Below are 23714 nucleotides of genomic sequence, written 5' to 3' on the forward strand. Positions count from 1 at the left end.
ATCTCGAGCGAGACTCAAATGTGCAGAGCTATATTGACACAGCGCTACACACATATACATAACTGCTTACTTTTATCCGTTATTTTGTCTTTGGGTCGTTATAGTTCTCACAGATTTCTGCTCGTTCTAAATCAGATAGGCTACAAATAAAGTAGCACAGTAAACATTTATGGGCAATTCCACGCAAAAATGTCACATCCATAACGCCAACTAAATACCATTGCATTGTGTTGGTGTTATGGATGTGACAGTTTTGCGCGGAATTGCTCTTATATGAATGCATTAGTATTGCGTGTGAATTCATTCTACCTGACAGCCTCTCTCTAATAGTTGTGGGTTTTAGTTACTAATAAATATACGCTTGAACTTTTCAGTTTTTAAGCTATTTTATTGATAAATCACAGATCAGTGTGGACAACTTTTCTGCACTACTGAATGATTCTCCGTGCGCGCGATCTGTGAGCGATACGAGCTTCTTTATGTGTGTGCATTACAATACTGAACAACAATTAATTTATGTGTAGAATAAGCTGTTTAAAACGTGCATTCTCCCGATCAATTTTGAGCATATAGATAGAAGCCTATAATCAAACATCTTATGGAGCACTCTCATTTGTCATTTTAATTGTTTGGACACAGAGCTTTAAAGTGGACTTCCAAGATTTCTTATCCTGTTGCGCCCTCTATAGGCCATGACCAGCGATTAGTCGACGTCAAGCTTAAAGCGTCATGGCAGAGCATTAAAGTCTACTAGTCAGTGCAACCCCTAAACTGCACACACCAGTCATAAAAGCTTGACAATATGGTAGTCATATATTGATTGTTGTTAACTCTACAGACCCACAACGGCCTAATTTTATTCACTCCGAAAAGCCCTGGCTTCTTTAGTATACAAACTTTTAAAACAGTAGCACACATGTCTTTTGCTGGCTCACTTCTCCATAACCCATGGTTCATCTGGAGTTCAACTAAATCCTGATCATTTCCCATTACAGTGCAACTCAACTCAATGGAAGATTCCCATAAATACATAATTAGAACATGTCAAATAATGAGACAATTATTGGAAAATGTGCAAATGTGCATTATGGATTTATTATTTTAATATATAGTGGAACGTTTGAATCTGCAGGTCAGAGTAAAGTCAGTTCCAGTGATTGTGTTTCAGCAAGTGCAGTCTCGCTTCTCAAACCACATTAAAGGAAGGTGCAAATTCTCTGGAATTTTGCTTTATTGCTTTCTTGATTGATTGATTTTTTTTTGGAGTGACATGTAATTTGTCTGTAAGTGGAGCATGTGTTTAGGTAATCAAATCTATTTGAGGTCTACATCTAAATCTATAATACAGGCTATAGAATATAGGCTATAGAATGCTGAACGTTTCCATTTGAATTTATTTAGGTATGCCTAAAAAAATACAATTTACATCAAAACCTCCTGGTTTATGCAAAATTTCAGCCAAACCAGTTTACAGGAAGACAGCTTGTGCATGCAAACCAAAAGTAAAACAATCACATTTTACTCAGGATACTGCATAAACCTCATGAAATTTCTGTACACAGAAAACCAAAAAGATGGGCAAGCATATTAGTTTAAGAAGCAATTCACAGTTTGGAAGCCATTTGAAAATATAATGTTTTGCTGCTTCTATAAAGAAAGAGCTCTAAAAACGATCCTGGGCTATTCTATTTGCATAATCTTTTGCTACATGCAATCACATGTACAATATGTAGACACTAATTCATTCTTATCTATTTCTCAGTCATGCAGTTATAAGGGGAAACATGTCATTATCTTTCTTGACTTAATTCCATTCATGTTGCTTTTAAAACTGTACAAAACATTTATAGTTTTCTCTACCGTGTGCTCAAAGAGATCTTTACGTTGAGCTGTGTGTGCAAACGGATGCATCTCATCATGTTAACTGAAGAATAATGAAACTTATTCTTGTCAGATTCCTCCCATTCTTTTCATCCATTCTTACTTTCTGCCGTCTTTCATCACTCCACATCTGCTTCCTCCTCCTCAGCTCCAGCGCCACACTCCTTCACTGGCAGCAGTCCATATTCATTGAGGAAGGCCTCTACATCAGTAGCAAAGAACTCCTCATTGAAATGCTGCGTAACAGCCAGGAAGTTCCCCAACAGCTCTCCAGCCTTGTACACTAACAAGGTAGGCAGAACGTCATCTGAGAAACGCTCGCCAGCTCCGGTGGCGGCTGCTCGAATGCGGCAGAATTTAACCGTGGTATATTCAGAGGCCAAGCAATCCATGCAGCTGTTAAGCGCATCGCACCCTTTCACTCCATCTTTGTAGATGTGCACCACCACCACTGTGAGCCGGTGCTCCTTCTCAATGACCTCTAGAAAGGCCTCGCCACTGTCAAGGTCATACACAGTCTCGAATTTGGGCCCGAAGCTCAGGTGCTCGTGCATCTCCTGCATGCATTGCTTGCGGTACTTACGCAGGCTTTTTTCATCATCTTCCTTTATTAACTCATACTCCTGTGCGCTCATCTGGGAAGGGAAAGAAAAGGAGGGAAATTCAAAGCTTGCAGAGTTTTGGGAGTAACTGCATTTATATTTGGGAGCAAATCCATTAAATCAGGGGTTTTCAGTTTTTGATGCCAAAGACCTTGTGAGGAATTATTGTTTTCATGTAAAGAAACTTTGACCTCACTTTTTACAACCTCATTCATAAATGCATAGTTTTTCTCCAAAGTGCTAATTTCTTATTTTGAAATCATAGTCAAAAGGGGAAACCTTGCGATTGAATCCACCCACACAAGCGTCTTTGGGTTTCTGAGGGGACGACATCTGTCTTAGCAGCTCTCTCTTGCTGGGAGGCAGAACCTCCTGGTCCATGCTCTCCAATTTAAATTTACGCCAGTCATTGATGACACCCTTTGGGCCTAGAGATGGTTGGAGAAGAAAATGATTACATCAATACGTAGACAGCCAACCATAAAGACAAGCTATATAGCCTATATTGTCAGTTCAGTTTCAATGGTGGATGATATCAGTTCAGGTCAGGTCAGACATACAGTATTTTATAGAAATAAATTTAGTCTCTATGGTTAAGATGGGGGGTGGGGGAATGAGTAAATGTCCACACACTGATGTAATTTCAATAATTCAATAATTTCAATAATAGTTTCCTGCTCCTAACACAGGGTTATCATGTGTGTACTAATTTTTGATTTATACACAAGAATACCATGCTGTTCAGGAAGCTGGCAACCGATGCAGGGATTCCCAAACTTTTTTGTCAGGTAAACCTCTTTAATCTTAAATATTTTCTGATATTTTAAGTTAACATTTAAAATTATTTAACATCACATTTGTATGTTCATGTACATGGCTCTCTGATGTCGGTAAATGGTCACATGAAGAGCAGGTAAACAAATCTTTTTTTTTTAAAATGTAAGCGTTTTATTTTGATTGGGTCTATTTTTAAATGATTTATTTTATTTGATATTTTTATGATTTAATTAATTATTAGCTTTTCATCAACTCACAAACTCCCTGCAGTTCTCTCACAAACTTGACTTTGGGAAACCCTGGTGCAAAATATATATATATATATATATATATATATATATATATATATATATATGTCTTTTTTTCTGTTCCCATTCTGCATGCTTTTGATTCATTAGATCAGTTCCCTTACCCTATGATTCGTTAACTTCACAGTCTCACAAACAATAAGAGCCATACTGACCTGTGTGAGTTACCATCACTGGTTCCTCGTCCACCATTCTGTCAGACATTTTTATCTGTTGATTATCTGTGGGAAAAGATCAAATCTTTATCACATCTATATTTATCACATCTATACAAAATAAATCAAATTCTCAGAATTTTTTCAACAATAGTAACAAAAGTTATATGTCTCTGAACTACTATCTAGTTCCTAACAAACAAAACAACAGACATATTAACAGTAATTTTCAGGCTTTTAAGGCACTCCAGATACTTTTAATAAATGTTTTAAATTCGAACAAAGTATAGCATCAAAACTATAGCATCAAATCTCCTTAAGTTGGCATGTGGACAGTGTCTCTGTGTCGCCGAACCTGATCACTCTTTCTTAGAAGAAATAGGTTTATCAGGAGTAAGAAGATTAGATTATCCCATGATCCAATTTGTTTGCACGAGCGGACGTCGGCGATATGATGTCATGGAATGACAAATTAACTGTCCTTGATTAATTCAGGACATGCATCAACTCCCATTTCAACCCTGACACTTTAAATTGGACTTAGTCAGTTACTTTTTAGTCTTTTTAATGCACCTTACTATTTGATTCTACAAGCAATACCAATAATTTCATTACATAAAACTCTTACATACCACCTTAATGCCAATATTAAAATTACCAATGTAGAAAATTGTTTGTGTTCAGATCAGACATATAAAAAGGGATTTTTTTCCCCAACTTAAAATGCATGGATGTCACCGCAGCAGATTAGCAGCTTAATATAGAGCTTAGAGTCTTCATTTTGCCCCGCTAGCCTCTGACCTCATGCCCCCGCAGCACCAGTACCTTTCACTACTCTCAGTAAATCACAATCGCTAATTGAGATTACAGCTATGATGCAATTCCTTGGCTCAGGTGGCAACAGTTAGAATCCTGTCAAGTTGCTTTGGAGGTTGCTTCAGTTTTCTTTGTTATCTTTTTAAAACTTTGACAGTTGTTTTGAGCACACAGATTACTCTTTATGGGTTAAAATACTCATGAAACGTTAAAAAGCATGATATTATCACAGTCTTCCATTTCAGTTTGTGTCTTGGAAAATGGTGTCTTAAGATTCTTATCTTTTCTAAAAAAAAAGAACTAAATATATATATATATATATATATAGGGGTTTCAGGATAGGACACTTTTGCCCTGTCATCTCAATTGCAAAAAGTGTCCCAATAATCCATATTTTCATGTTTAAACATTTATGATTATCGAACATTAAATTTGTGTTTCTCAAAAACTGTTCAAATTTGATGATGGAAATAAGGCCACATTGATTCTTTATTACTTTATCAAAGTCTTTCTGAATGTTTTTCTTTCAGACTGATCTGAATCTTTAAGTCTTGTTGAATCATGCAGAATAATACATGGCATGACAGTTTGCATACTTTTCTAAGATAAATACACCGTAGACAACACTACTGCTATCTACAGTACATCAAAGCATCTGAGCCAACCGCTTAAAAAGCCTGCTCCAAGGCTTGCTTTAGATTCAAAAACAGGAATTCTGCTGTACCTTTTAATGTGTAAATTAAATGAATAAGTGTTTTTTTTTTAAGTTTCATGCAATCTATATATAGATGTTAACTTATAGCTCATCAAAAATATGTTCAGGCCTATGATTACATCGATTTTTGTTAAATAACACTGTGACTGACTAAAAACTGTAAAAGAAAACAAACAGGAAATTAAGAAGATGCACATAAGCATGAAACTGAATAGTCTTCAGTTATAACCTGCAAAATCAAAAAGTTTGCCTGCTCACCTTTTTTGTACCGTCCGAGTACGTCCCTTCAGTGAGCCGTGAGCTGTTATGTGGTCACTATCACCGTTGGCTTGTCCTTCATGCTTTTTTTAATATGCATGGGGAGGGCACAAAGAAGCTTTCTTAAGTCAAGATACTTTGGACAACTCTGTGCTGCAGAAATAGCACAGGGAACTTAAGAGGATTTAAGTGCAGTAATTAGACACTGTTTAGAACACAACCAATGATAAAGGTACCATCTGAGAGAGGAGAGAGGTAAGAGGACAAGAGGATAAGGACGATATTGAGAATAATGTGGGGAAGAATGAGGGAAAATGTGAAAAAATGATGCTGAAATGTAAGAAAAAGGTTTTGGTTTCTGACACTACATCAGATCTGCTTGCATCTAATCTTAAAACTAATCTTAACTTATATAGAGGGATAGCATATATATTAAGTGTTTTGGACACTGTAATATTTTAATAGTTCTAATGCTGAAGACCGTGAGCCAGAATGTAACTTAAAGTTGGTAAAAAAGATAACACTGGCATCTGATGTAGTGATTGAAAGGGTTAATTTAGCCCACTCTCTCTCTCTTTCTATCTCTCTCTCTCCTATAATAAAAAAAATGCACACTACCGTTCAAAAGTTTAGGGTCAGTACGATTTTAAAAAAAAGAAATTGATGCTTTCATTCAGAAAGGACACATTAAATTGATCTAAAGTGACAGTAAAGACTTTTACCTTGTTACAAAAGATTTCTATTTCAAATAAATGCTGTTTTTTTAACATTCTATTAATAATAAAAAAAATGGTTTCCACAATGTTTTAATAAGAAATGTTTCTTAAGCACTAAAGCAGCATATTAGAATTCTTTCTGAAGGATCATGTGACACATGCAATATGCATTAAATATGCATTGTAGTTACTAAATATTACTATGGATAGATAAATGAAGAGAATCTGGGTAAATGAAAGAGAGACAGAGAGAGAGAGGAATATGGAGATGAGATAAAGCAGCACTGACCGTTCTGGCTCACTGAATGTAAATGCACAGATGGTACATAAATAGGATTGGCCTCATTAGTGCAAAAAAAAAAAAAAAAAAAAAAAAAACCTTTTTTTTCAGCCTAACTATTAGCTGTATAAAGGCCTTCCTACTGACATCACAAACACTAGCAAAAATGATTTAAATTAACTCATCTGAGAATTAATTTTATTACTTGAACACAAAAAGCCATTCTTTTATCATAAATACAGATTTTGACTATTAACTAAATTATGTATTATTATTTAAATTTGGTTCTTTTTTCAGGAATTTCAAGTAAAATGTAGAAAAGCATGTTGTGCTCATTGAATGATGACACAATGAACAAAGTAACAAAATACACAATTTCGACTGAATTAAAAGAAAAGGATACATTGACATGACCTAATTGGGGTCTTTTTTCATTTAAACCATATGGTTTATGAAGACATGTACCATTATTTCTTTTATTTTCCTTTCCTTTTCTTATTAATGTAATTGAGAATGTAATATGTTCCATGGAGGTATACGACAACAGTCAACAGAGCAATGATTCTGTTTTAATCACACTTTCTGTATTTGTCTCCTGTCAATGTCTCAGGGAATTTCTCCATGTTTTCTGCTGATCAAAGAGTGGTTAGACAAACCTGAAGTGTGGGAGGTGAACTGTAAGTTATTATTCATTTGAGGTAAAAGTGGCTCCGTTTTCTGTTCATGAAGAGACACACCCATATCGGGATCACCAGCAGGTGAGAATGCACACCGCCACCCCCTTCAGTAGTTCAAATGGTTTGTCATTGTAACTGGGTGTGGTGTAAATGTAGGTAAACCCCATTAGGATACCTATCAGGGCTTGCCATGGCACCATCATAACAACAGGGAGTTGTGATCGCACGGTTTAGGTGATACCTGTTATGGGTGGGCTGCTTCTTTCCTAGCATTTGTCCCGCATTGGCCCTGCAGGGTCTGCTTACCTGCTAGGAATGGGCAATATGACCCAAAATTCTTCTTTCACGATATGAAAACTTTTATTTCACAACAACAATATATATCATGATAAAGTTATTTTGTGTTGTTTTTATCTCATTTCTCTTAATAAAAATAAGAAAAAAGAAGCAAATTACAAACAACAGGACAAATACAATATAACAAAAATATTAATTTCAGGTACAATAGGATAATTTAACATGCAGTTAGAATTAGTGCAGAAATTTAATAACCAAATGTAAAAAATTAAATATTGCATAGTCTTCAGGTCCGTGTTCATTCGTTTTTTTATTTATTTAAAGGTCCCGTATTATGCCCCTTTTCACAAGATGTAAAATAAGTCTCTGATGTCTCCAGAGTGTGTATGTGAAGTTTCAGCTCAAAATACCCAACAGATCATTTTTTACAGCATGTTTAAATTGTCATTTTTTGGGTCACAGAAAAACGCGCTGTTTTAGTGTGTGCCCTTTAAATGCAAATAAGCTGCTGCTGGACGACCCAGGGGGCGGAGCTTCATGAGCTCACGCTCAGTCTGTCAGGACAATTTCATCTCACGGAAGGATGATAATATCAGAAACTCTCAGTAACGGTGTTCATTTCGAGTCGGACAATAATGCCTACAGAGTTAGAGTGCTGTATAGAGATGGAACAGGTATAGTTTAGTAGTTTAATTACGGTTATTATAACGTATTTGTCATCTGCTTGTATGTATCCATTATTTATTAATAGCCTACAAGTCTGCTGTCTGAATGATGATCAAACATATACTGATGAGTTTAATAAAGTTTATTGTAGGCTACATCACACAAAAGATGAAGCGTCAGTTTTACTTCAGAAAATCACCTAAGAGCTGAGTAAACACAGTAAGTTATAAGAAGTGCGCAAGTACATAAACGAATTTCGGTAGAGTTGAGGGAGCATTCCTGTGGGCGGAGGTGAGTCAAAAAACGGTTCTAGTGACGTCATTAAAGAAGGAAGTAGAGGGATGTAGTCCAAACGAGACGTTCACTGTAGGCGACTTCTGTTAAATAAAATATCTCGCTTGGCATTGAACTTTGAGCTTTATAATTTTACAGATATTATTTATGCTCTAACAGCAACATTACACACTAACTAAAGTTTGAAACATGGGATCACGAAGAACGGGACCTTTAATATTGAAAGTAGAAAAACGAGAAAACAGTTCCCTTTTTGTTTTTTAATTAAAATTTTAATTAAAATTTTTTAAAAAATTACATTTATAAACAGCTTGAATATTCGATTTCTACAGGTGGGCGGGAATGAAACGCCCCTTTCCTCTGATTTGTCAGCCGAAGATCAAACTATTCCTTTATCAGTTCTTCCTCAGTTCCGCACAGCAGAATAAAAGTCTTCCGCTGCTGCAGTTGTACGGATTCTTAATGCGTTTATTGCAACTACTATATTTCATATTTTTCTCTTTAAACAACCAGACTAATGGCTCGACAAAACCCATAGGCTACTTAACTTCCGTTCCTTAAAAAAAAAAAAAAATCAAACCGTTTCTCATTTCTCTTTAAGTAGAAATTCAAATGACCAGAAGGTACACGGACCAAGAGCAGTGAGTTATTTTCTCTTTTGTTTGATTCACATTAATGACACAGAGCAGCAGGTAGGTATATTAAGCTGCTGTCACTTTAATTAAGACCAAAACCACAGATCCATTATACTGATACACATCTGGTTTACACCCAACTGTTTACTTTCCCTTGAGAAATAACTGGTTGTGTTTACATGAATACTCCACACGATGGGCATTTTGACTTAATTGTATGAGTATTCGACCATTCAAGCGCAATAAGACATGAAAGAGAACTGAATTTGCGATCGCATGCTGAGAGGTGAGGCTTTCTGTGCACGCGAGTACGCAGTGTGTCAGTTAGTGTGTGCACCACATTGACTTCTTTTCCACTGCTTATTGTGCATATTGCTTATTGTGCTTTTTAACATCGAGCGCGTCTCAAATTCGCGATCGCTTCTGAGAGAGGCAGGTTTCTGTCAGAGCATTTTAGCAGTGAGCCAGTCAGCACGAGCACCGTACCGAGTTCCGTTTCAGGATAAATTGTGCTTATAACTCTTTTTAACTTCAAGCACCACTCTTTTTAACTTCAAGCATCACTCTTTAAAGGGATACTCCACTTTAAAATGAAAATTCTGTCATCATATACTCACCCTCATGTTGTTTCAAACCTGTATGAATTTCTTTCTTCTGCTGAACAGAAAGGAAGATATTTCGAAGAATGTCAGTAACCAGACAGTTTCTGGTCTCATTGACTCCCATAGTATATATTTTTCCTACTATGGAAGTCAATGAGACCAGAAACTGTCTGGTTACTGACATTCTTCGAAATATCTTCCTTTCTGTTCAGCAGAAGAAAGAAATTCATACAGGTTTGAAACAACATGAGGGTGAGTATATGATGACAGAATTTTCATTTTAAAGTGGAGTATCCCTTTAAATTCTCATCCATGCATTTCACCACTCTGAAGTGTCAATAGTGGTATATATTTATCTCAAACAATATATACCGTGGATAAATATCGTCATACTCTAATACCTGCAATTTTTTTTGCAAAGCTATTCTAGACTTCTGTTTTTAAATTGCTTTTAGTTTTGTACAGTCTTTTCTACACAGCTTACTAGACATTGCATGTGTGTTTGTGGACTAGGTAACATTCCCATTTTCAGTCACTTTCATAGTTATAGTTGTCGCTATTTCTGGCCATTTATTGGTTTAACAGATTAAAGGAATATTCCAGGTTAAGGAATATATGTGACCCTGGATCACAAAACCAGTCACAAGTTGGACGGGTATATTTGTGGCAATAGCCAACAATACATTGTATAGGTCAAAAATATCGTTATTTCTTTTATGCCAAAATCATTAGGATATTAAGTAATGTTAAGTAATGTTCCATGAAGATATTTTGTAAATTTCCAACCGTAATTATATAAAACATTTATTTTTTCTGAGTGGATGCAGCAAAAGCGTGAGCATAAAAGGACAACTTTAAAGGCAATTTTCTCAATGTTTCGGTTTTTTTTTGCACCCTCAGATTCCAGATTTTCAAATAGTTGTATCTCGGCCAAATGTTGTCCTATCCTAACAAATTACATAAAAAACCCATAGATAAATGTAAAGCTTATTTATTCAGCTTTCAGATGATGTATACATCTCAATTTAAAGAAATTTACCCATGTGACTGGTTTTGTAGTCCAGGGTCACATAATCGACAGCATGTTGACCACTATATATACAGTGGTGGTCAAAATTGATGGCACCCCTGATAAATATGATAAAAAATGGCTGTAAAAAATAAATCTGCATTGTTTATCCTTTTGATCTTTCATTAAAAAAATTCACAAAAATCTAACCTTTCATTGAAGTAAAAGAACTGAAAGTGGGGGGTAAATCACATTATGAAATAAAATGTTTTTCTCCAAAACACGCTGGCCATAATTGTTGGCACCCTGTTATTAAATACTTTCTGCAACCTCCTTTTGCCAAGATAACAGATCTGAGTTTTCTTCTATAATGCCTGATGAGTTTGGAGAACACCTGACAAGAGATCAGAGACCATTCCTCCATACAGAATCTCTCCAGATCCTTCAGATTCACAAGTTCATGTTGGTGCTTCTTCTCTTCAGTTCACTCCACTCATCAGGTCAGGGAACTGGTACGGTCATGGCAGAAGCTTCATTTTGTGCTCAGTTACCCATTTTTGTGTTGATTTTGATGTTTGTTTTGGATCGTTGTCCTGATGAAAGATCCAACCACGGCCCATTATAAGATTTCTAGCATAGGCCGTCAGGTTTTGATTTTTTATCTGTTTGTATTTGCTAGAATCCATAATACCATGTATCTGAACAAGATGTCCAGGACCTCCAGCAAATAAATAGGCCCACAACATATAAGATCTAGCAGTATATTTAACCGTATGGGGTACTCTTCATCCCTGTTTGCACCAAACACATCAGCTGGGTTTGCTGCCAAAAAGCCCCTTTTTTTTTTTATCTGACCACAGAATCCGGTCCCTTTTGAAGATCCAGTCGTGTCTAACTGAATATGCTGGAGTTTATTTTTGGAGGAGCGAGGAGGATTTTTCTTGAAACCCTCCCAAACAACATGTGGGGATGTAGGGGTTGTTTGATATTTTTTTTTAAGGCTTTCTGACCCCCAAGACTCAACTAATCTCTGCAATTCTCCATCTGTGATCCTTGAAGAGTCTTTGGCCACTCAAACTTTCCTCCTCACCGTCCATTAAGACAATATAGACACACGTCCTTATCCTGGCAGATTCGTAACATCTTTAGTTGATTATAACTTCTTAATTATTGCCCTGATGGTCAAAATGGGGATTTTCAATTCTTTAGATATTTTGGTAACACTTTAGAATACTGTATCTTACTTACTGCATAACTTATAAGGAATTATTGAAGTACTAATAGGTAATTCTTCATTAACTACTTCTTCACTATTGTTAACTACTAAGGAAGTTGTGTTAACTAATCAGTATGTAATATAATTTTATTGTTGTGTTAAGTAACAGTTAGTTAATCAATAACTAATGAATTCTGTCATACCTCCCTATGAGCTATTATTAATTATCCACTAATTAAGGTTCAAGAAAAATAACTAAGAAGTAACTAACATACAATGCCGATATGGTGCATTTCTTCAGCGAAATACAGGTTTGTGTACGTTTTATTGAATCTATAAAATCATTACTGTGCTGTAAATCATGTTATTTTATGCAAGGCAACATACAAGGACACAATGTCAGTTAGCTAGCTTACGAGTCTGTCTTTTTTGCGTGATGGAAACACCTGATTCCTTGCATAAAACAAATGTTTTTATTTCTAAAGATCCTAAAACATCAGATGTTAAAATATGTTCTTAGAGCTGTGCACTGTTTGTTTATGGGCAGGTTATGGAGTCAGTAACAGCATATTTTGGCTATGAGTGAAACGCAGGGCGGCGGTCTGGTAATTCTTTATTAATTACTAATGAGTTCCCTATATTTTCACTTTAGAATACTGTATCAGGTTCTAAGTAATTCCTGAAGAATGATCTAATAATTCTTTATTAATTACTAATGAGTTCCCTATATTTTCACTTTAGAATACGGCTTCAGGGTAAAAGTAGCCTAATTCCTGGATAATTATTTGATAGTTCTTTATTAATTACTAATGGGTTCCCTATATTTTCACTTTAGAATACTGTATCAGGTTCTAAGTAATTCCTGAAGAATTATCTAATAATTCTTTATTAATTACTAATAAGTTCCCTATATTTTCACTTTAGAATACTGTTTCAGGTTAAAAGTAGCCTAATTCCTGGATAATTATTTGATAGTTCTTTATTAATTACTAATCAGGTTATAAGTAATTCCTGCAGAATTATTTGACAATTATTTATGAATTACTAATAAGCTCCCTTTCAGTTTCCCTCAGTCGTTGCCTCAAATACATGAATTTACTCAATGGCATATGCTGAGGAAAACAGACACACACAGTACTTTACAGGTATATAAAATATAAAAAAACTAAACTGAGATAAGTTGAGTGGGGTTCCTTTCTGAAATTGATTTCTTACAGAACACACTCAAAAAACCACACAGGTAAAAACCTCTTTAACATTGTATGCATTTGTTAAAATTTTATTTTCATAATACTACTTATATTAATAACATTAGTAAATAAGGAAGGTCACAACTCAATGTAGTTTGTATGACTGTTCATTCTTAATTATTCTTCTTGAACCTTAATTAGTAGATAATTAATAGTAGTTCTTCAGGCGGTATGACAGAGTTAATTAGTTATTGATTAACTAACTGTTACTTAACACAATCATAAAATTATTTTACATACTGATTAGTTAACACATCTTCCTTAGTAGTTAACAGTAGTGAATAACTAGTTAATGAAGAATTACCTATTAGTTCTTCAATAATTCCTTATAAGTTATGCAGTAAGTAAGATACAGTATTCTAAAGTGTTACCGATATTTTCTTACAGCCACTTTCTATTTTGTGATGCTCAACAATCTTTTGCTGCACATCAGAACTATATTCTTTGGTTTTACTCATTGTGATGGATGAGCAAGGGAATTTGGCCTTTGTGTTTCCTCATATTTAAACTCCTGTGAAACAAGAAGTCATAGCTGGACAATTTCATGTTCCTAGTCACCCTGGTGTGCTAAAAAAGGTAAATATTAATATATAAATAGATATAGATATAATAGATATTTTTCTCATAACATTTTTTAGGGGTGCCAACAATTATGGCCAGCGTGTTTTGGAGAAAAACATTTATTTCATAATGTGATTTACCCCCCAATTTCAATTCTTTTACTTCAATGAAAGGTTAGATTTTTGCGAATTTTTTGAAGGAAAGATCAAAAGGATAAACAATGGAGATTTATTTTTTACAGCCATTTTTTATCATATTTATCAGGGGTGCCATCAATTTTGACCACCACTGTATATATATATATATATATATATATATATATATAGACTCCTCTCTTGTTAACTTTTTCAACTATCCCTTTAAAATTGGTGTGCCCTCTTTTGAAACAATACAGGAAACACTCCCATTTCCTTTTTACAAGCATCTACATGCAAACAAAAGCCAGTATGCACTTCAAAACATAGTCTTAGTGTTTCCCAACCTGTCTGATCAACTTTATGAAAACCACTGACTCAGACTACAGTGGAGTTTCTATTATCTACCTTTTCAAATGAATGAGTATGCATCACAATGACCCACAAAGGAATTGGTTACACCTCTCATCCTATCATACGCCCACGTTTCCATTTACAGTGAATAAAGCAATCTCTGGTTTTCAGATCATTCCTTGAGTAAGTGGTCAGCATTCCTCAAGGGCTCCTCATTTGAGAAAACACTCATTTATGCACGCTATGCGTCGGACAATATGTGTCTATAGGAGACCCATGCTGGCTGAAATCTTTACCTGGAAATTATGAGTACTTACTCACTGTCTCTATAGCTTTCCAATGCTCATGGTAAGCAGATAAAACAAGACAACCCAGACAGGGTCAAAAGTGTAAATGGGACTTTGTAGAGTACAGTATGGGGTGCACAAAGTGCTTATTGAGATTTAGAACTATTACTTAGAGGACTTTGTTGTGTTGTATGCTGGATAGGGTAGGACTAAATCAGGCATTCCTGCATTACTTTGGTTACAACAAGGGGCAAAGTAGCAGAACACCTCTCAACTTTTGATGTCATGGTCTGAAAGGCAATGATGCTCCAATTGGAGAGAATGGACCACATCATTAGGCTTTGCTGAATACCTTATGGTATTCACATACACACTCAAAACAGCGTCATGACAATGACATCTTTCATCTGTCACATCAAAACTTGCCTATTCATTGTGAAATCCAGTGGCTCTGCTCACTTTCCCACTGCTTACGCAAGGGAAACGCGATGGTTCACTTCCCTGTTCTTACACACCGATCTTAGTCATTTACTTTCTAAACTTACTCATGCTCGTTCATAGGCTTTTTGTTATTCTCTCCCACTGCGAGAAAAAGAAAAAATGACTCATGTAGGGTCTCTTTACCGCCACCAGGTGACAGTACACGCACAGCAACCACTTCCTGTTTGATCTTAAACTGAAGAACACACTGTAAGTTGTCATTTATCAGATGTTTGTACCCAGAGTAACGAAAAGTGCACTTATTAGGGCTGTTGGGGTTAAAGAGATTTTTCTCTCAAAAAGAAAAATAGGCTAGTCATTATTTACTCACCCTCGTGCTTTTCAAACTGTTCGCAAACACACAAAATTGTATTTAAAATAATTTTTATAGAATTTCCAAGGCTACTTTTGTGAGGAAAACTAAATTTAAGTCGTTATTCATCGTAAAACTTGACATCAGCTGTAATGTTAGCTCTCCATGGCGAGTTTGTGAGAGAAGTCTGATCTGGGCCCGTATTTATCAAGTTTCTCAAAGTGCCAAGTCTTAAATGCTGAAATGTACTCCTACTTTCAAACTTAAGAATAAAAGCAATTTATCAAATTTCTCAAAGCTAAGAATCACTCTTACTTTCCCAGTTATTTAAGACAGCTCGAGAAGTCTCTTAAAGGAGACATATCATGCTTTTAAATCGTTCCTTTTTACATATAAATCATACATTTGTAGTCTATATAAAGCGGAACTGCAATGCTTGGGTCTGAATTCCTCATTATTATAGCTCCACAGGCCCCTTTTCTACCCCTTTTCTGATGTGCGTCTGAGAGCAACTCGTTTTGGTGCGGTCTCTTTAAATACAATTGAGACACTTCATACCCCGCCCCCTCTCCAGGTGACACTCGGTTCAACTCCACCCCGTTCGGCCATTTTTGTAGTTTGATAGCAGAGATACGATTATGTAGCGGCACAGAAACTTTTTATTCACACGTTATTAACAAAATGTCAACAACGGAAGACTTGTCCAGCCAGCCTTACATGTTCGAGCCAGAGTCGGGGCCGGAGCGAGATGAAAATGAAGACGACGAACCTGCAGAACAACGTCTTCATATGGATGTATCGCAATGGTGTGTTACTGTACTTACACATGAAACTTTGGTCTTCCGACCTTTTACCGCCGTGTCGATTTATTTTGATTAATATGTGCGAGGGAGAGAGAGCAAGACAGCGTCTAGTTTGGAGACGGTGAAGTCTTGTTTACACTTTCGCCTGGCTCCGAAGAGAGAGAGAGTGCGTGCGCGCGACCGGGTCTCTCTCTCCGCTCGTTCTTTCAGTTAAACATGCCTGTCACAAGCGCGGCAGTTCATCTACATTAGACGGTGTAATGAAGCGTGTGGGTTACTACATCCAACAACCGAACATTTTAACTTACCCTCTCGTAACTACTGCATCTTTTAGCTTGGACTACAAAATTGCAGCGAGAAATAAAAATGGCGGATTGGTCGAAGTGTTGGGCCGGAAGTCAATGTCCTTATTTGGCAGTTCCGCTGCAAATACTGTGACGTAATAGTTCACAAAACGTCATAGATAACAGAAAAATCTGAACAGGTTGAAAAATAAGGCCAAAACAGAAATATAAAGATATCAACGAAGCACCTGAAGAGAATAATTTCAACTTTTCTGTACTTCTAAACACTCCAAATATACAACAAAATGCATTTAAGGGCTAAAAAAGCTGATTTAGCATGATATGTCCCCTTTAAAGGAGACATATCATGCTTTTAAATTGTTCCTTTTTACATATAAATCATACATTTGTGGTCTATATAAAGCGGAACTGCAATGCTTGGGTCTGAATTCCTCATTATTATAGCTCCACGGGCCCCTTTTTTACCCCTTTTCTGAGGTGCTTCTGAGATCAACTCTTTGGTGCGGTCTCTTTAAATCATAGCTTTAAATACAATTGAGACACTTCATACCCCGCCCCCTCTCCAGGTTGCAGAGGTTCAACTCCACCCCGTTCGGCCATTTTTGTAGTCTGATAGCAGAGATAGGATTATCTAGCGGCACAGAAACTTTTTATTCACACGTTATTAACAAAATGTCAACAACGGAAGACTTGTCCAGCCAGCCTTAGATGTTCGAGCCAGAGTTGGAGCCGGAGCGAGATGAAAATGAAGACGACGAACCTGCAGAACAACGTCTTCATATGGATGTATCGCAATGGTGTGTGTTACTGTATTTACACATGAAACTTTGGTCTTCCGACCTTTTACCACCGTGTCGATTTATTTTGATTAATATGTGCGAGGGAGAGAGAGCAAGACAGCGTCTAGTTTGGAGACGGTGATGTCTTGTTTACACTTTCGCCGGGCTCCGAGAGAGAGTGCGAGCGCGCGCGAGACCGGGTCTCTCTCTCTCTGCTCGTTCTTTCAGTTAAACATGCGCCACAAGCGCGGCAGTTCATCTACATTAGACGGTGTAATGAAGCGTGTGGGTTACTACATCCAACAACCGATCATTTTAACTTACCCTCTCGTAACTTCTGCATCCTTTAGCTTGGACTACAAAATTGCAGCGAGAAATAATAATGGCGGATCGCTCGAAGTGTTGGGCCGGAAGTCAATGTCCTTATTTGGCAGTTCCGCTGCAAATACTGTGACGTGTAGTTCACAAAACGTCATAGATAACAGAAAAATCGGAACAGGTTGAAAAATAAGGCCAAAACAGAATATAAAGATATCAACGAAGCACCTGAAGAGAATAATTTCATCTTTTCTGTACTTCTAAACACTCCAAATATACAACAAAATGCATTTAAGGGCTAAAAAAGTGCATTTAGCATGATATGTCCCCTTTAAGTGGTTAGGAGTTGCCAGTAGGGGTTTGTGATGGCACTGAGACAGAGAGACGTGCGCGAATCTTTCAGAAGGCGAAGAATGTTTTTGACGACGAGCAGTTAATCAAACGGTAACGTTAACTTATCATTTGGACAGAGCAGGCATCATCTTTGTCAGCGCTGCTTAACGTTGGGGTGAACTTGCCTTTTATAACATGTTTCCGCTGTTCGACTAATCCAGCAAGCAGTACTGCTAGCGCTTCTTCCTCCCACCAGTTCGGTTTTCTTTTGGAATCCATGGTGGCTGATTATATCATATTATTACATGGCTTGGTTGAATTCCAATGTAGAATGCGGTCTGTTATGTATAGCCTCGCTATATTATCCCGCTTATTACATGGCTACCTACAAAATAAATAAATAATTTGACACAAAATATTGATTTAAAAAGGAGTTTAATATTGATTTAAAAACGATTGTATCGCTTCCGCTAAAGAAAATAGTCCGTTCCGCGTCCATAGCAACGCTCTGTTTTTCATGGCAACGGTGTGTTATACTTCGCAGCGTCTGTTATCAAGAAATAACTTCCTATGAGGAACAAAAGGAGGAAGGCAGATGAGTTGACATTTTCTATAAAGACACTTGCTTATTATTACTATCCAACAAAAAAGTCCCTGATGCACATTTCTAGGTCACCATTATAACCATTTATTACATGGCTTGGCTGAATTCCAATGTAGAATGCGGTCTGTTATTTCTTGATAACAGACCGCAGCGAAGTATAACAGACCGTTGCCATGAAAAACAGAGCGTTGCTATGGACGCGGAACGCGGACTATTTTCTTTAGCGGAAGCAATACAATCGTTTTTAAATCAATAAACTCCTTTTTAAATCAATAATTCGTGTCAATTTATTTATTTATTTTGTAGGTAGCAGCTAGCCATGTAATAAGCGGGATAATGTATAGAGAGGCGGTCGTTATAGCGAATAACAACCCCTTCAGTCTGATTCAAGACCCCTCCGCTTCGCGTCGGGGTCCTGTTCAGCCTGTCGGGGTTGTTATTCGCTATAACGACCGCCTCTCTATACATTATCCCTTACTTATTACATGGCTTGGTTGAATTCTAATGTAGAATGCGGTCTGTTATTTCTTGATAACAGACCGCTGCGAAGTATAACACACCGTTGATATGAAAAACAGAGCGTTGCTATGGACGCAGGATTCTAACCGTAGAGATGGAACGGACTATTTTCTTTAGCGGAAGCAATACAAGCGTTTTTAAATCAATATTTTGTGTCAAATTATTGATTTATTTGGTGGATAGCCATGTAATAAGCGGGATAATGTAGAGCGAGGCGGTTGTTATAGCGAATACAACCCCTTCAGGCTGATTCAAGACCCAATCAGCCTATCGGGGTGCTATATGGTCAGTTAACAGCAGCACACCGGTTTAAATTTGTAGCTAATTTAAGTTATGGCGGAAAACGTGTTTATCTTTCATTTCCAATGTGTTTATCAAAATCTATTTTCTTGAAATTTATTTATTGTCAAATGTGTATTGAATGTAAACTAACTCCTCTTAGGAATTTTACCATTCATGTAAATTTATCTGAGAATATTCTTAAATAAGGAAATCTATTCAGTGATTGGTCCATGCCTATGTCGTCATCCAAAATCCCGTTTGTGGCACAGCAAAGTGTTGTGAATCTGACACTAAGACTGACACTTTAGATTTAGTCCTACACTTCACGTAAATTACGACTGAGATGCTTGATAACTAACTTTTAAGTGCAGCTTTGAGCCAAGCACTTTTTTTACTCTTAAGTCAATTCTTAGCAGTGTTCTTGTGAATAATTCTCAGAGGCTTGATAAATACGGGCCCTGGCAGGTTCGTGAAGTCGTTTCTTTATAATGAATGAATCGTTTGATCCAGTTCATAAAACTACAGTGGCCCAGTAGTGCACAACACAACGAAATTTTTAAATCATTAATGAATCAATCAAGACTACAATAGGCAAGCAGGTTTTTCACTAGTCTTCTCTAATGCAGCTCAACCAGGCCTCGTCCCCTTTTTTGTGTACTCTGTGGGCGGGGATTATTTAAATGAGTAACATTGTGTCTTCACAAAGCCTGGAAAAACGTGCTGTAGTCCAAACGAGTCGTTGTTGTAGTTCTTGGGAAGTGAATTCTGTATAAGAAAATATCTTCCTTGAAATATCTTTGAGCTTTGTAGCCTTGCAGATCTTTTTTTATGCTCAAAAGTTGAAAAAGCATAATAGGATCCCTTTAAGACAGATTATTGCTTTAGCCATTTAAAGTAGGCTACATACATTATTATAGTGATAGGAGAAACTAAGCCTTTTAAAACTCTGAAACAATTAATTGCTTCGCAATGAAGCTGATTCGAACCACAAAACTCTCAACACCTGCTGGTCAAAGCCAGTAAATGCAATGTGAACACTGCCCACTCATACAGACACCTTTACAAAGCAAACCAATTACAAATCTGTTTTTTATGAAAGTGGACACTACTAAATGTAATCTAAACACCCTGATGAAGGCTCATTAGTCGCAATGTGTCGGTGTGCGGCTATCTGTAAACTGATTTTTAATTGCCTAAACCATGACTAAATAAAGGCTTTTTATATTTACTTAAATTGACTGCCTTGGCATGATACGGATTTTACACCCCGTGCAGCGCTTTTTTGCACTCCTTGTTTTATATAATCTAGAAATCCTTAAATAAAATTTGTATATAAAGTGTCTGTTTAATTTGTGTTATTTTATTAATTTAATTCATTTCTGCTTGTTTTGTGTTTTAGGCAAGACTTTATCAATTAAATTAGCTTAACAAATGACAATTAACTATCACGCATAATTATTTAAATTCATTAAAACTGAACCTACATTACAAAAAACTGACCCGAGATCTGTTAAAACCACATATTCGACACTGGTTCATGTGTTCACCAGATCAACACCCTCTAGCTATGAACCATCAGAATTCAAAAAGTATGAGGTAATGAAGCCGCTTTTGCTGAAATCACATGACTTGGCCAGTTTGATAGGTGCTCCGAGCTACTGTGGTTAGAAAAGAAAGTTTTCAAATCTTCATGATTCATGAGCGAATAATACATTTTAGTCTGTTCATCACACAATGATATTATATGGCTTCAGAAGACGTGGACTATAGCTCACAAGTCGTATGGACCACTTTTATAGTGCTTTTGTGTTTTAAACAAACTTGAAAGCTTTTGTCTGCTTTCACTGAATAGAAAAATAGAATAATCTCAGACAGGTTTAGGAAAACATGAGGATGAGAAAATTATTAATGTCAGAATTTTTAATTTTGGGTGAACTATTCATGAACATTGTGCATGAACTATGATGATCATTAACCAATACCACACATTAGCCCCAGCATCACTGTCATGAAAGTATGACAACAGTTCCAGAATGATGCATTTCAAAAACATGTTTTTCCACAGGTGTTTTATGACTGATTTACCTGTTTCGCCTAAGCCTGAGGGGAGACGTGAGAAAATCTAGCAATTAGACAGCTGTAACCTACATATTTAGATCTGTTTAACCTCTGCAAAAGAACATCCCTGTCATTCCCAGGGGTAGTTCACCCAAAAATTTAAATTCTGTCATTAATTACTCACCCTCATGTAACCGTAAGACTTCCATTCATCTTCGGAACTCAAATGAAGATAATTGTAATAAAATCTGTCCCTCCATAGACAGCTACGCAACTACCACTTTGATGCTTCAAAAAGTTCATAAAGTAAAAAGATCGTAAAACTAATCCATATGAGCGGTTTAGTCCAAATTTTCTGAAGAGACTCGATCGCTTTATACGTTGAACAGATTTAATTTAGGCTTTTATTCACATATAGACATTCAGCAACCTACCAGTTATGATAAACAGAAGCTCAAGCTTCCTCGTTTGATGTGTGAGAACCAATGAGGTTCAAGTCAAGTCAAGTCAAGTCATCTTCATTTATATAGCGCTTTTAACAATGTAGATTGCTTCAAAGCAGCTTTACAGAGATAAGCGTATAATTTAAGGTAACAGAGATTGTTTTGGCTTTATAGCAGAGTTAAGTTATTTCCATCTAAAGTTAGTTTTGATTGATTTGCTTCCGTCGCAACGATCATTTGTTATTAAATTAGGGGCCGCTAAGACGACACCATTCCCTCTACACAGACTTTAAACGCGAACCTGTGAGAAACGCTGATGGCGTTCACATGCGCATTTAGAATGGGTTCTATAGTTATGTGCGTTTGAATATACGCAGGTTTGGAATTCCCTACAAGCCAAGCCTAAACAAAGTACTTGTCTTTCCTTATAAATTTTGATAAAGAAGTTTATTTTATTTTGTTGCTTTGGGGTAGGAACGCGAAACGAATTTTCCCGACAACGCCTTATCTGTATAGTGGTAGTGGGATCCTCCATAGGGAGAGACTAGTTGGCACTTCAGCACTGCGTTGTCATCGGTCCAGGCGAAGGTCCTTCGTCAGATCTGGATACGGCCTGGATCCGGCAGGCTGCAGGAAAACCTCGGGATAAACACAGACACTAAAATTAGCGTAGATGCCATTCTTCTCATGATGTAACGAGTACATCAGGATTTTTGGGAAGTGTTCCCGGTTCCGGCTGACCTAATATATGCAGCCTAACATTAAATTATAGAAGTCTATAATGTATTATGTGAAAGCTAGGTCAAAGAGATGTGTCTTTAATCTAGCTTTGAACTGACAGAGTGTGTCTGCTTCCCGGACAATGGTAGGAAGACTGTTCCAGAGTTTTGGTGCTAAATAGGAAAAGGATCTACCGCCAGCAGTCGATTTTGATATTCTAGGTATTAGTAACTGGCCGGAATTTTGAGATCGTAATAGACGTGACGGACTATAATGCGTTAAGAGCTCGCTCAAGTACTGCGGAGCTAAACCATTTAGTGCTTTGTAAGTGATCAGCAATATTTTAAAATTTATGCGATGTTTATTCTCGTGTTACGCAGCACAATTGAGCTTCCTCAAGAACCAATGAGGTTTGTTCTCGCGCGTCAAGCAGGTTCGGTTGAGCTTCTGTTTTCGCTGATCAATGTTTATATTTGAATAAAAGCCTAAATTCAATCTGTTCATCATATAAAGTGATCGAGACTCTTCAGAAAAATTTGACTAAACTACACAATTCACTTGAATTAGTTTTACGATCTCTTTATGAACCTTTTGAAGCGTTAAAGTGGTAGTTGCGTAGCTGTCAATGGAGAGTACAAAACTGGCTCAGAAATATCTTCATTTGTGTTCCAAAGATGAATGAAAGTCTTACGGGTTTGGAATGACATGAGGGTGATTAATTAATGACAGGAATTTCATTTTGGGGTGAAATATCTCTTTAATATAATGGAAAGGTTTTGTCTTATTTTTAAAACTGACTAAATAATATGAATAGCTGTATGTGAAGAAGACTAAGAAATATTGATCTGGTATTTTATAGAAGATTGATCTTGAGCCGCACCCAACTACTTAGTTACATTAGTCTCTGATGATCTTAACATGATAAGAATACACCCATGAACTGACTTTACAAAAGCTTATTACCAAATACAGTTTGTCATGCCTGGATGTGAGTTGTATGACGTAGATTCCTGTTTATGTGCACTTGTGTTTACATGAGCACATATGTGTGTGTGTGTGTGTGTGTGTGTGTGTGTGTGTGTGTTGACCTTTAAGAAGCCTTCATGATTCGTCAAGCTTGTTTTAGTGTTTTGTGCATACCTTTGGTTGTGTTTGCGATGATCAATAAACAAAATAAATCAAATGCAGTCTTGCCAGCAGCAGCCACCCATTTGCTTCAACTAAAAATGTTGTCTTCATGCCACCTGCTAAACATACTTCTTTCTCT

General features: G+C 36.7%; 2 protein-coding genes across 5 annotated transcripts in view; one reads left to right on the forward strand and one right to left on the reverse strand.

Moving 5' to 3' along the window:
* Positions 1-828: 828 nt before the first annotated feature.
* On the reverse strand, positions 829-17571 carry pdcb (phosducin b). Of its 3 annotated transcripts, none has more exons than XM_079888792.1 (5): positions 17495-17571; positions 5513-5595; positions 3724-3789; positions 2763-2911; positions 829-2516 (listed from the first exon to the last, which is right to left on the reverse strand). In XM_079888792.1, exons 3-5 carry the CDS (start codon positions 3770-3772, stop codon positions 2001-2003), a joined length of 714 nt encoding a protein of 237 aa, XP_079744918.1. In that variant the 5' UTR covers positions 3773-3789; positions 5513-5595; positions 17495-17571; the 3' UTR covers positions 829-2000. The 3 variants fall into 3 exon arrangements, with proteins under 3 accessions (XP_079744918.1, XP_079744917.1, XP_079744919.1); XM_079888793.1 differs by having other exon boundaries at positions 1072-2516; positions 2784-2911; XM_079888791.1 differs by lacking the exon at positions 17495-17571 and having other exon boundaries at positions 1066-2516; positions 5513-5733.
* A 262-nt stretch (positions 17572-17833) lies between these two features.
* The window catches only part of pla2g4ab (phospholipase A2, group IVAb (cytosolic, calcium-dependent)), a 33443-nt gene continuing 27562 nt past the window's right edge, over positions 17834-23714 (forward strand). Inside the window, exon 1 of one of the 2 annotated variants that reach the window (XM_079888787.1) lies at positions 17834-17932. The gene's annotated coding sequence lies outside the window, so the exon portion shown is untranslated. The remainder of the gene's footprint in view (positions 17933-23714) is intronic. The other variant, XM_079888786.1, reaches the window with a different exon arrangement.

The sequence above is a fragment of the Squalius cephalus genome, assembly GCF_949319135.1.
Source record: "Squalius cephalus genome assembly, chromosome: 12".
In the NCBI taxonomy this organism is placed as follows: domain Eukaryota; kingdom Metazoa; phylum Chordata; class Actinopteri; order Cypriniformes; family Leuciscidae; genus Squalius; species Squalius cephalus.

What these genes read in the sequence shown, in the direction of transcription:
- pdcb (XM_079888792.1), bottom strand. Translation starts at nt 3,772, where the DNA reads ATGTCTGACAGAATGGTGGACGAGGAACCAGTGATGGTAACTCACACA. An exon ending in AGTGATGGTAACTCACACAG is followed by an intron (nt 2,912 to 3,723) that starts GTCAGTATGGCT and finishes AACCATCTCTAG; the next exon opens with GCCCAAAGGGTGTCATCAAT. An exon ending in TGGGTGGATTCAATCGCAAG is followed by an intron (nt 2,517 to 2,762) that starts GTTTCCCCTTTT and finishes TTCCCTTCCCAG; the next exon opens with ATGAGCGCACAGGAGTATGA.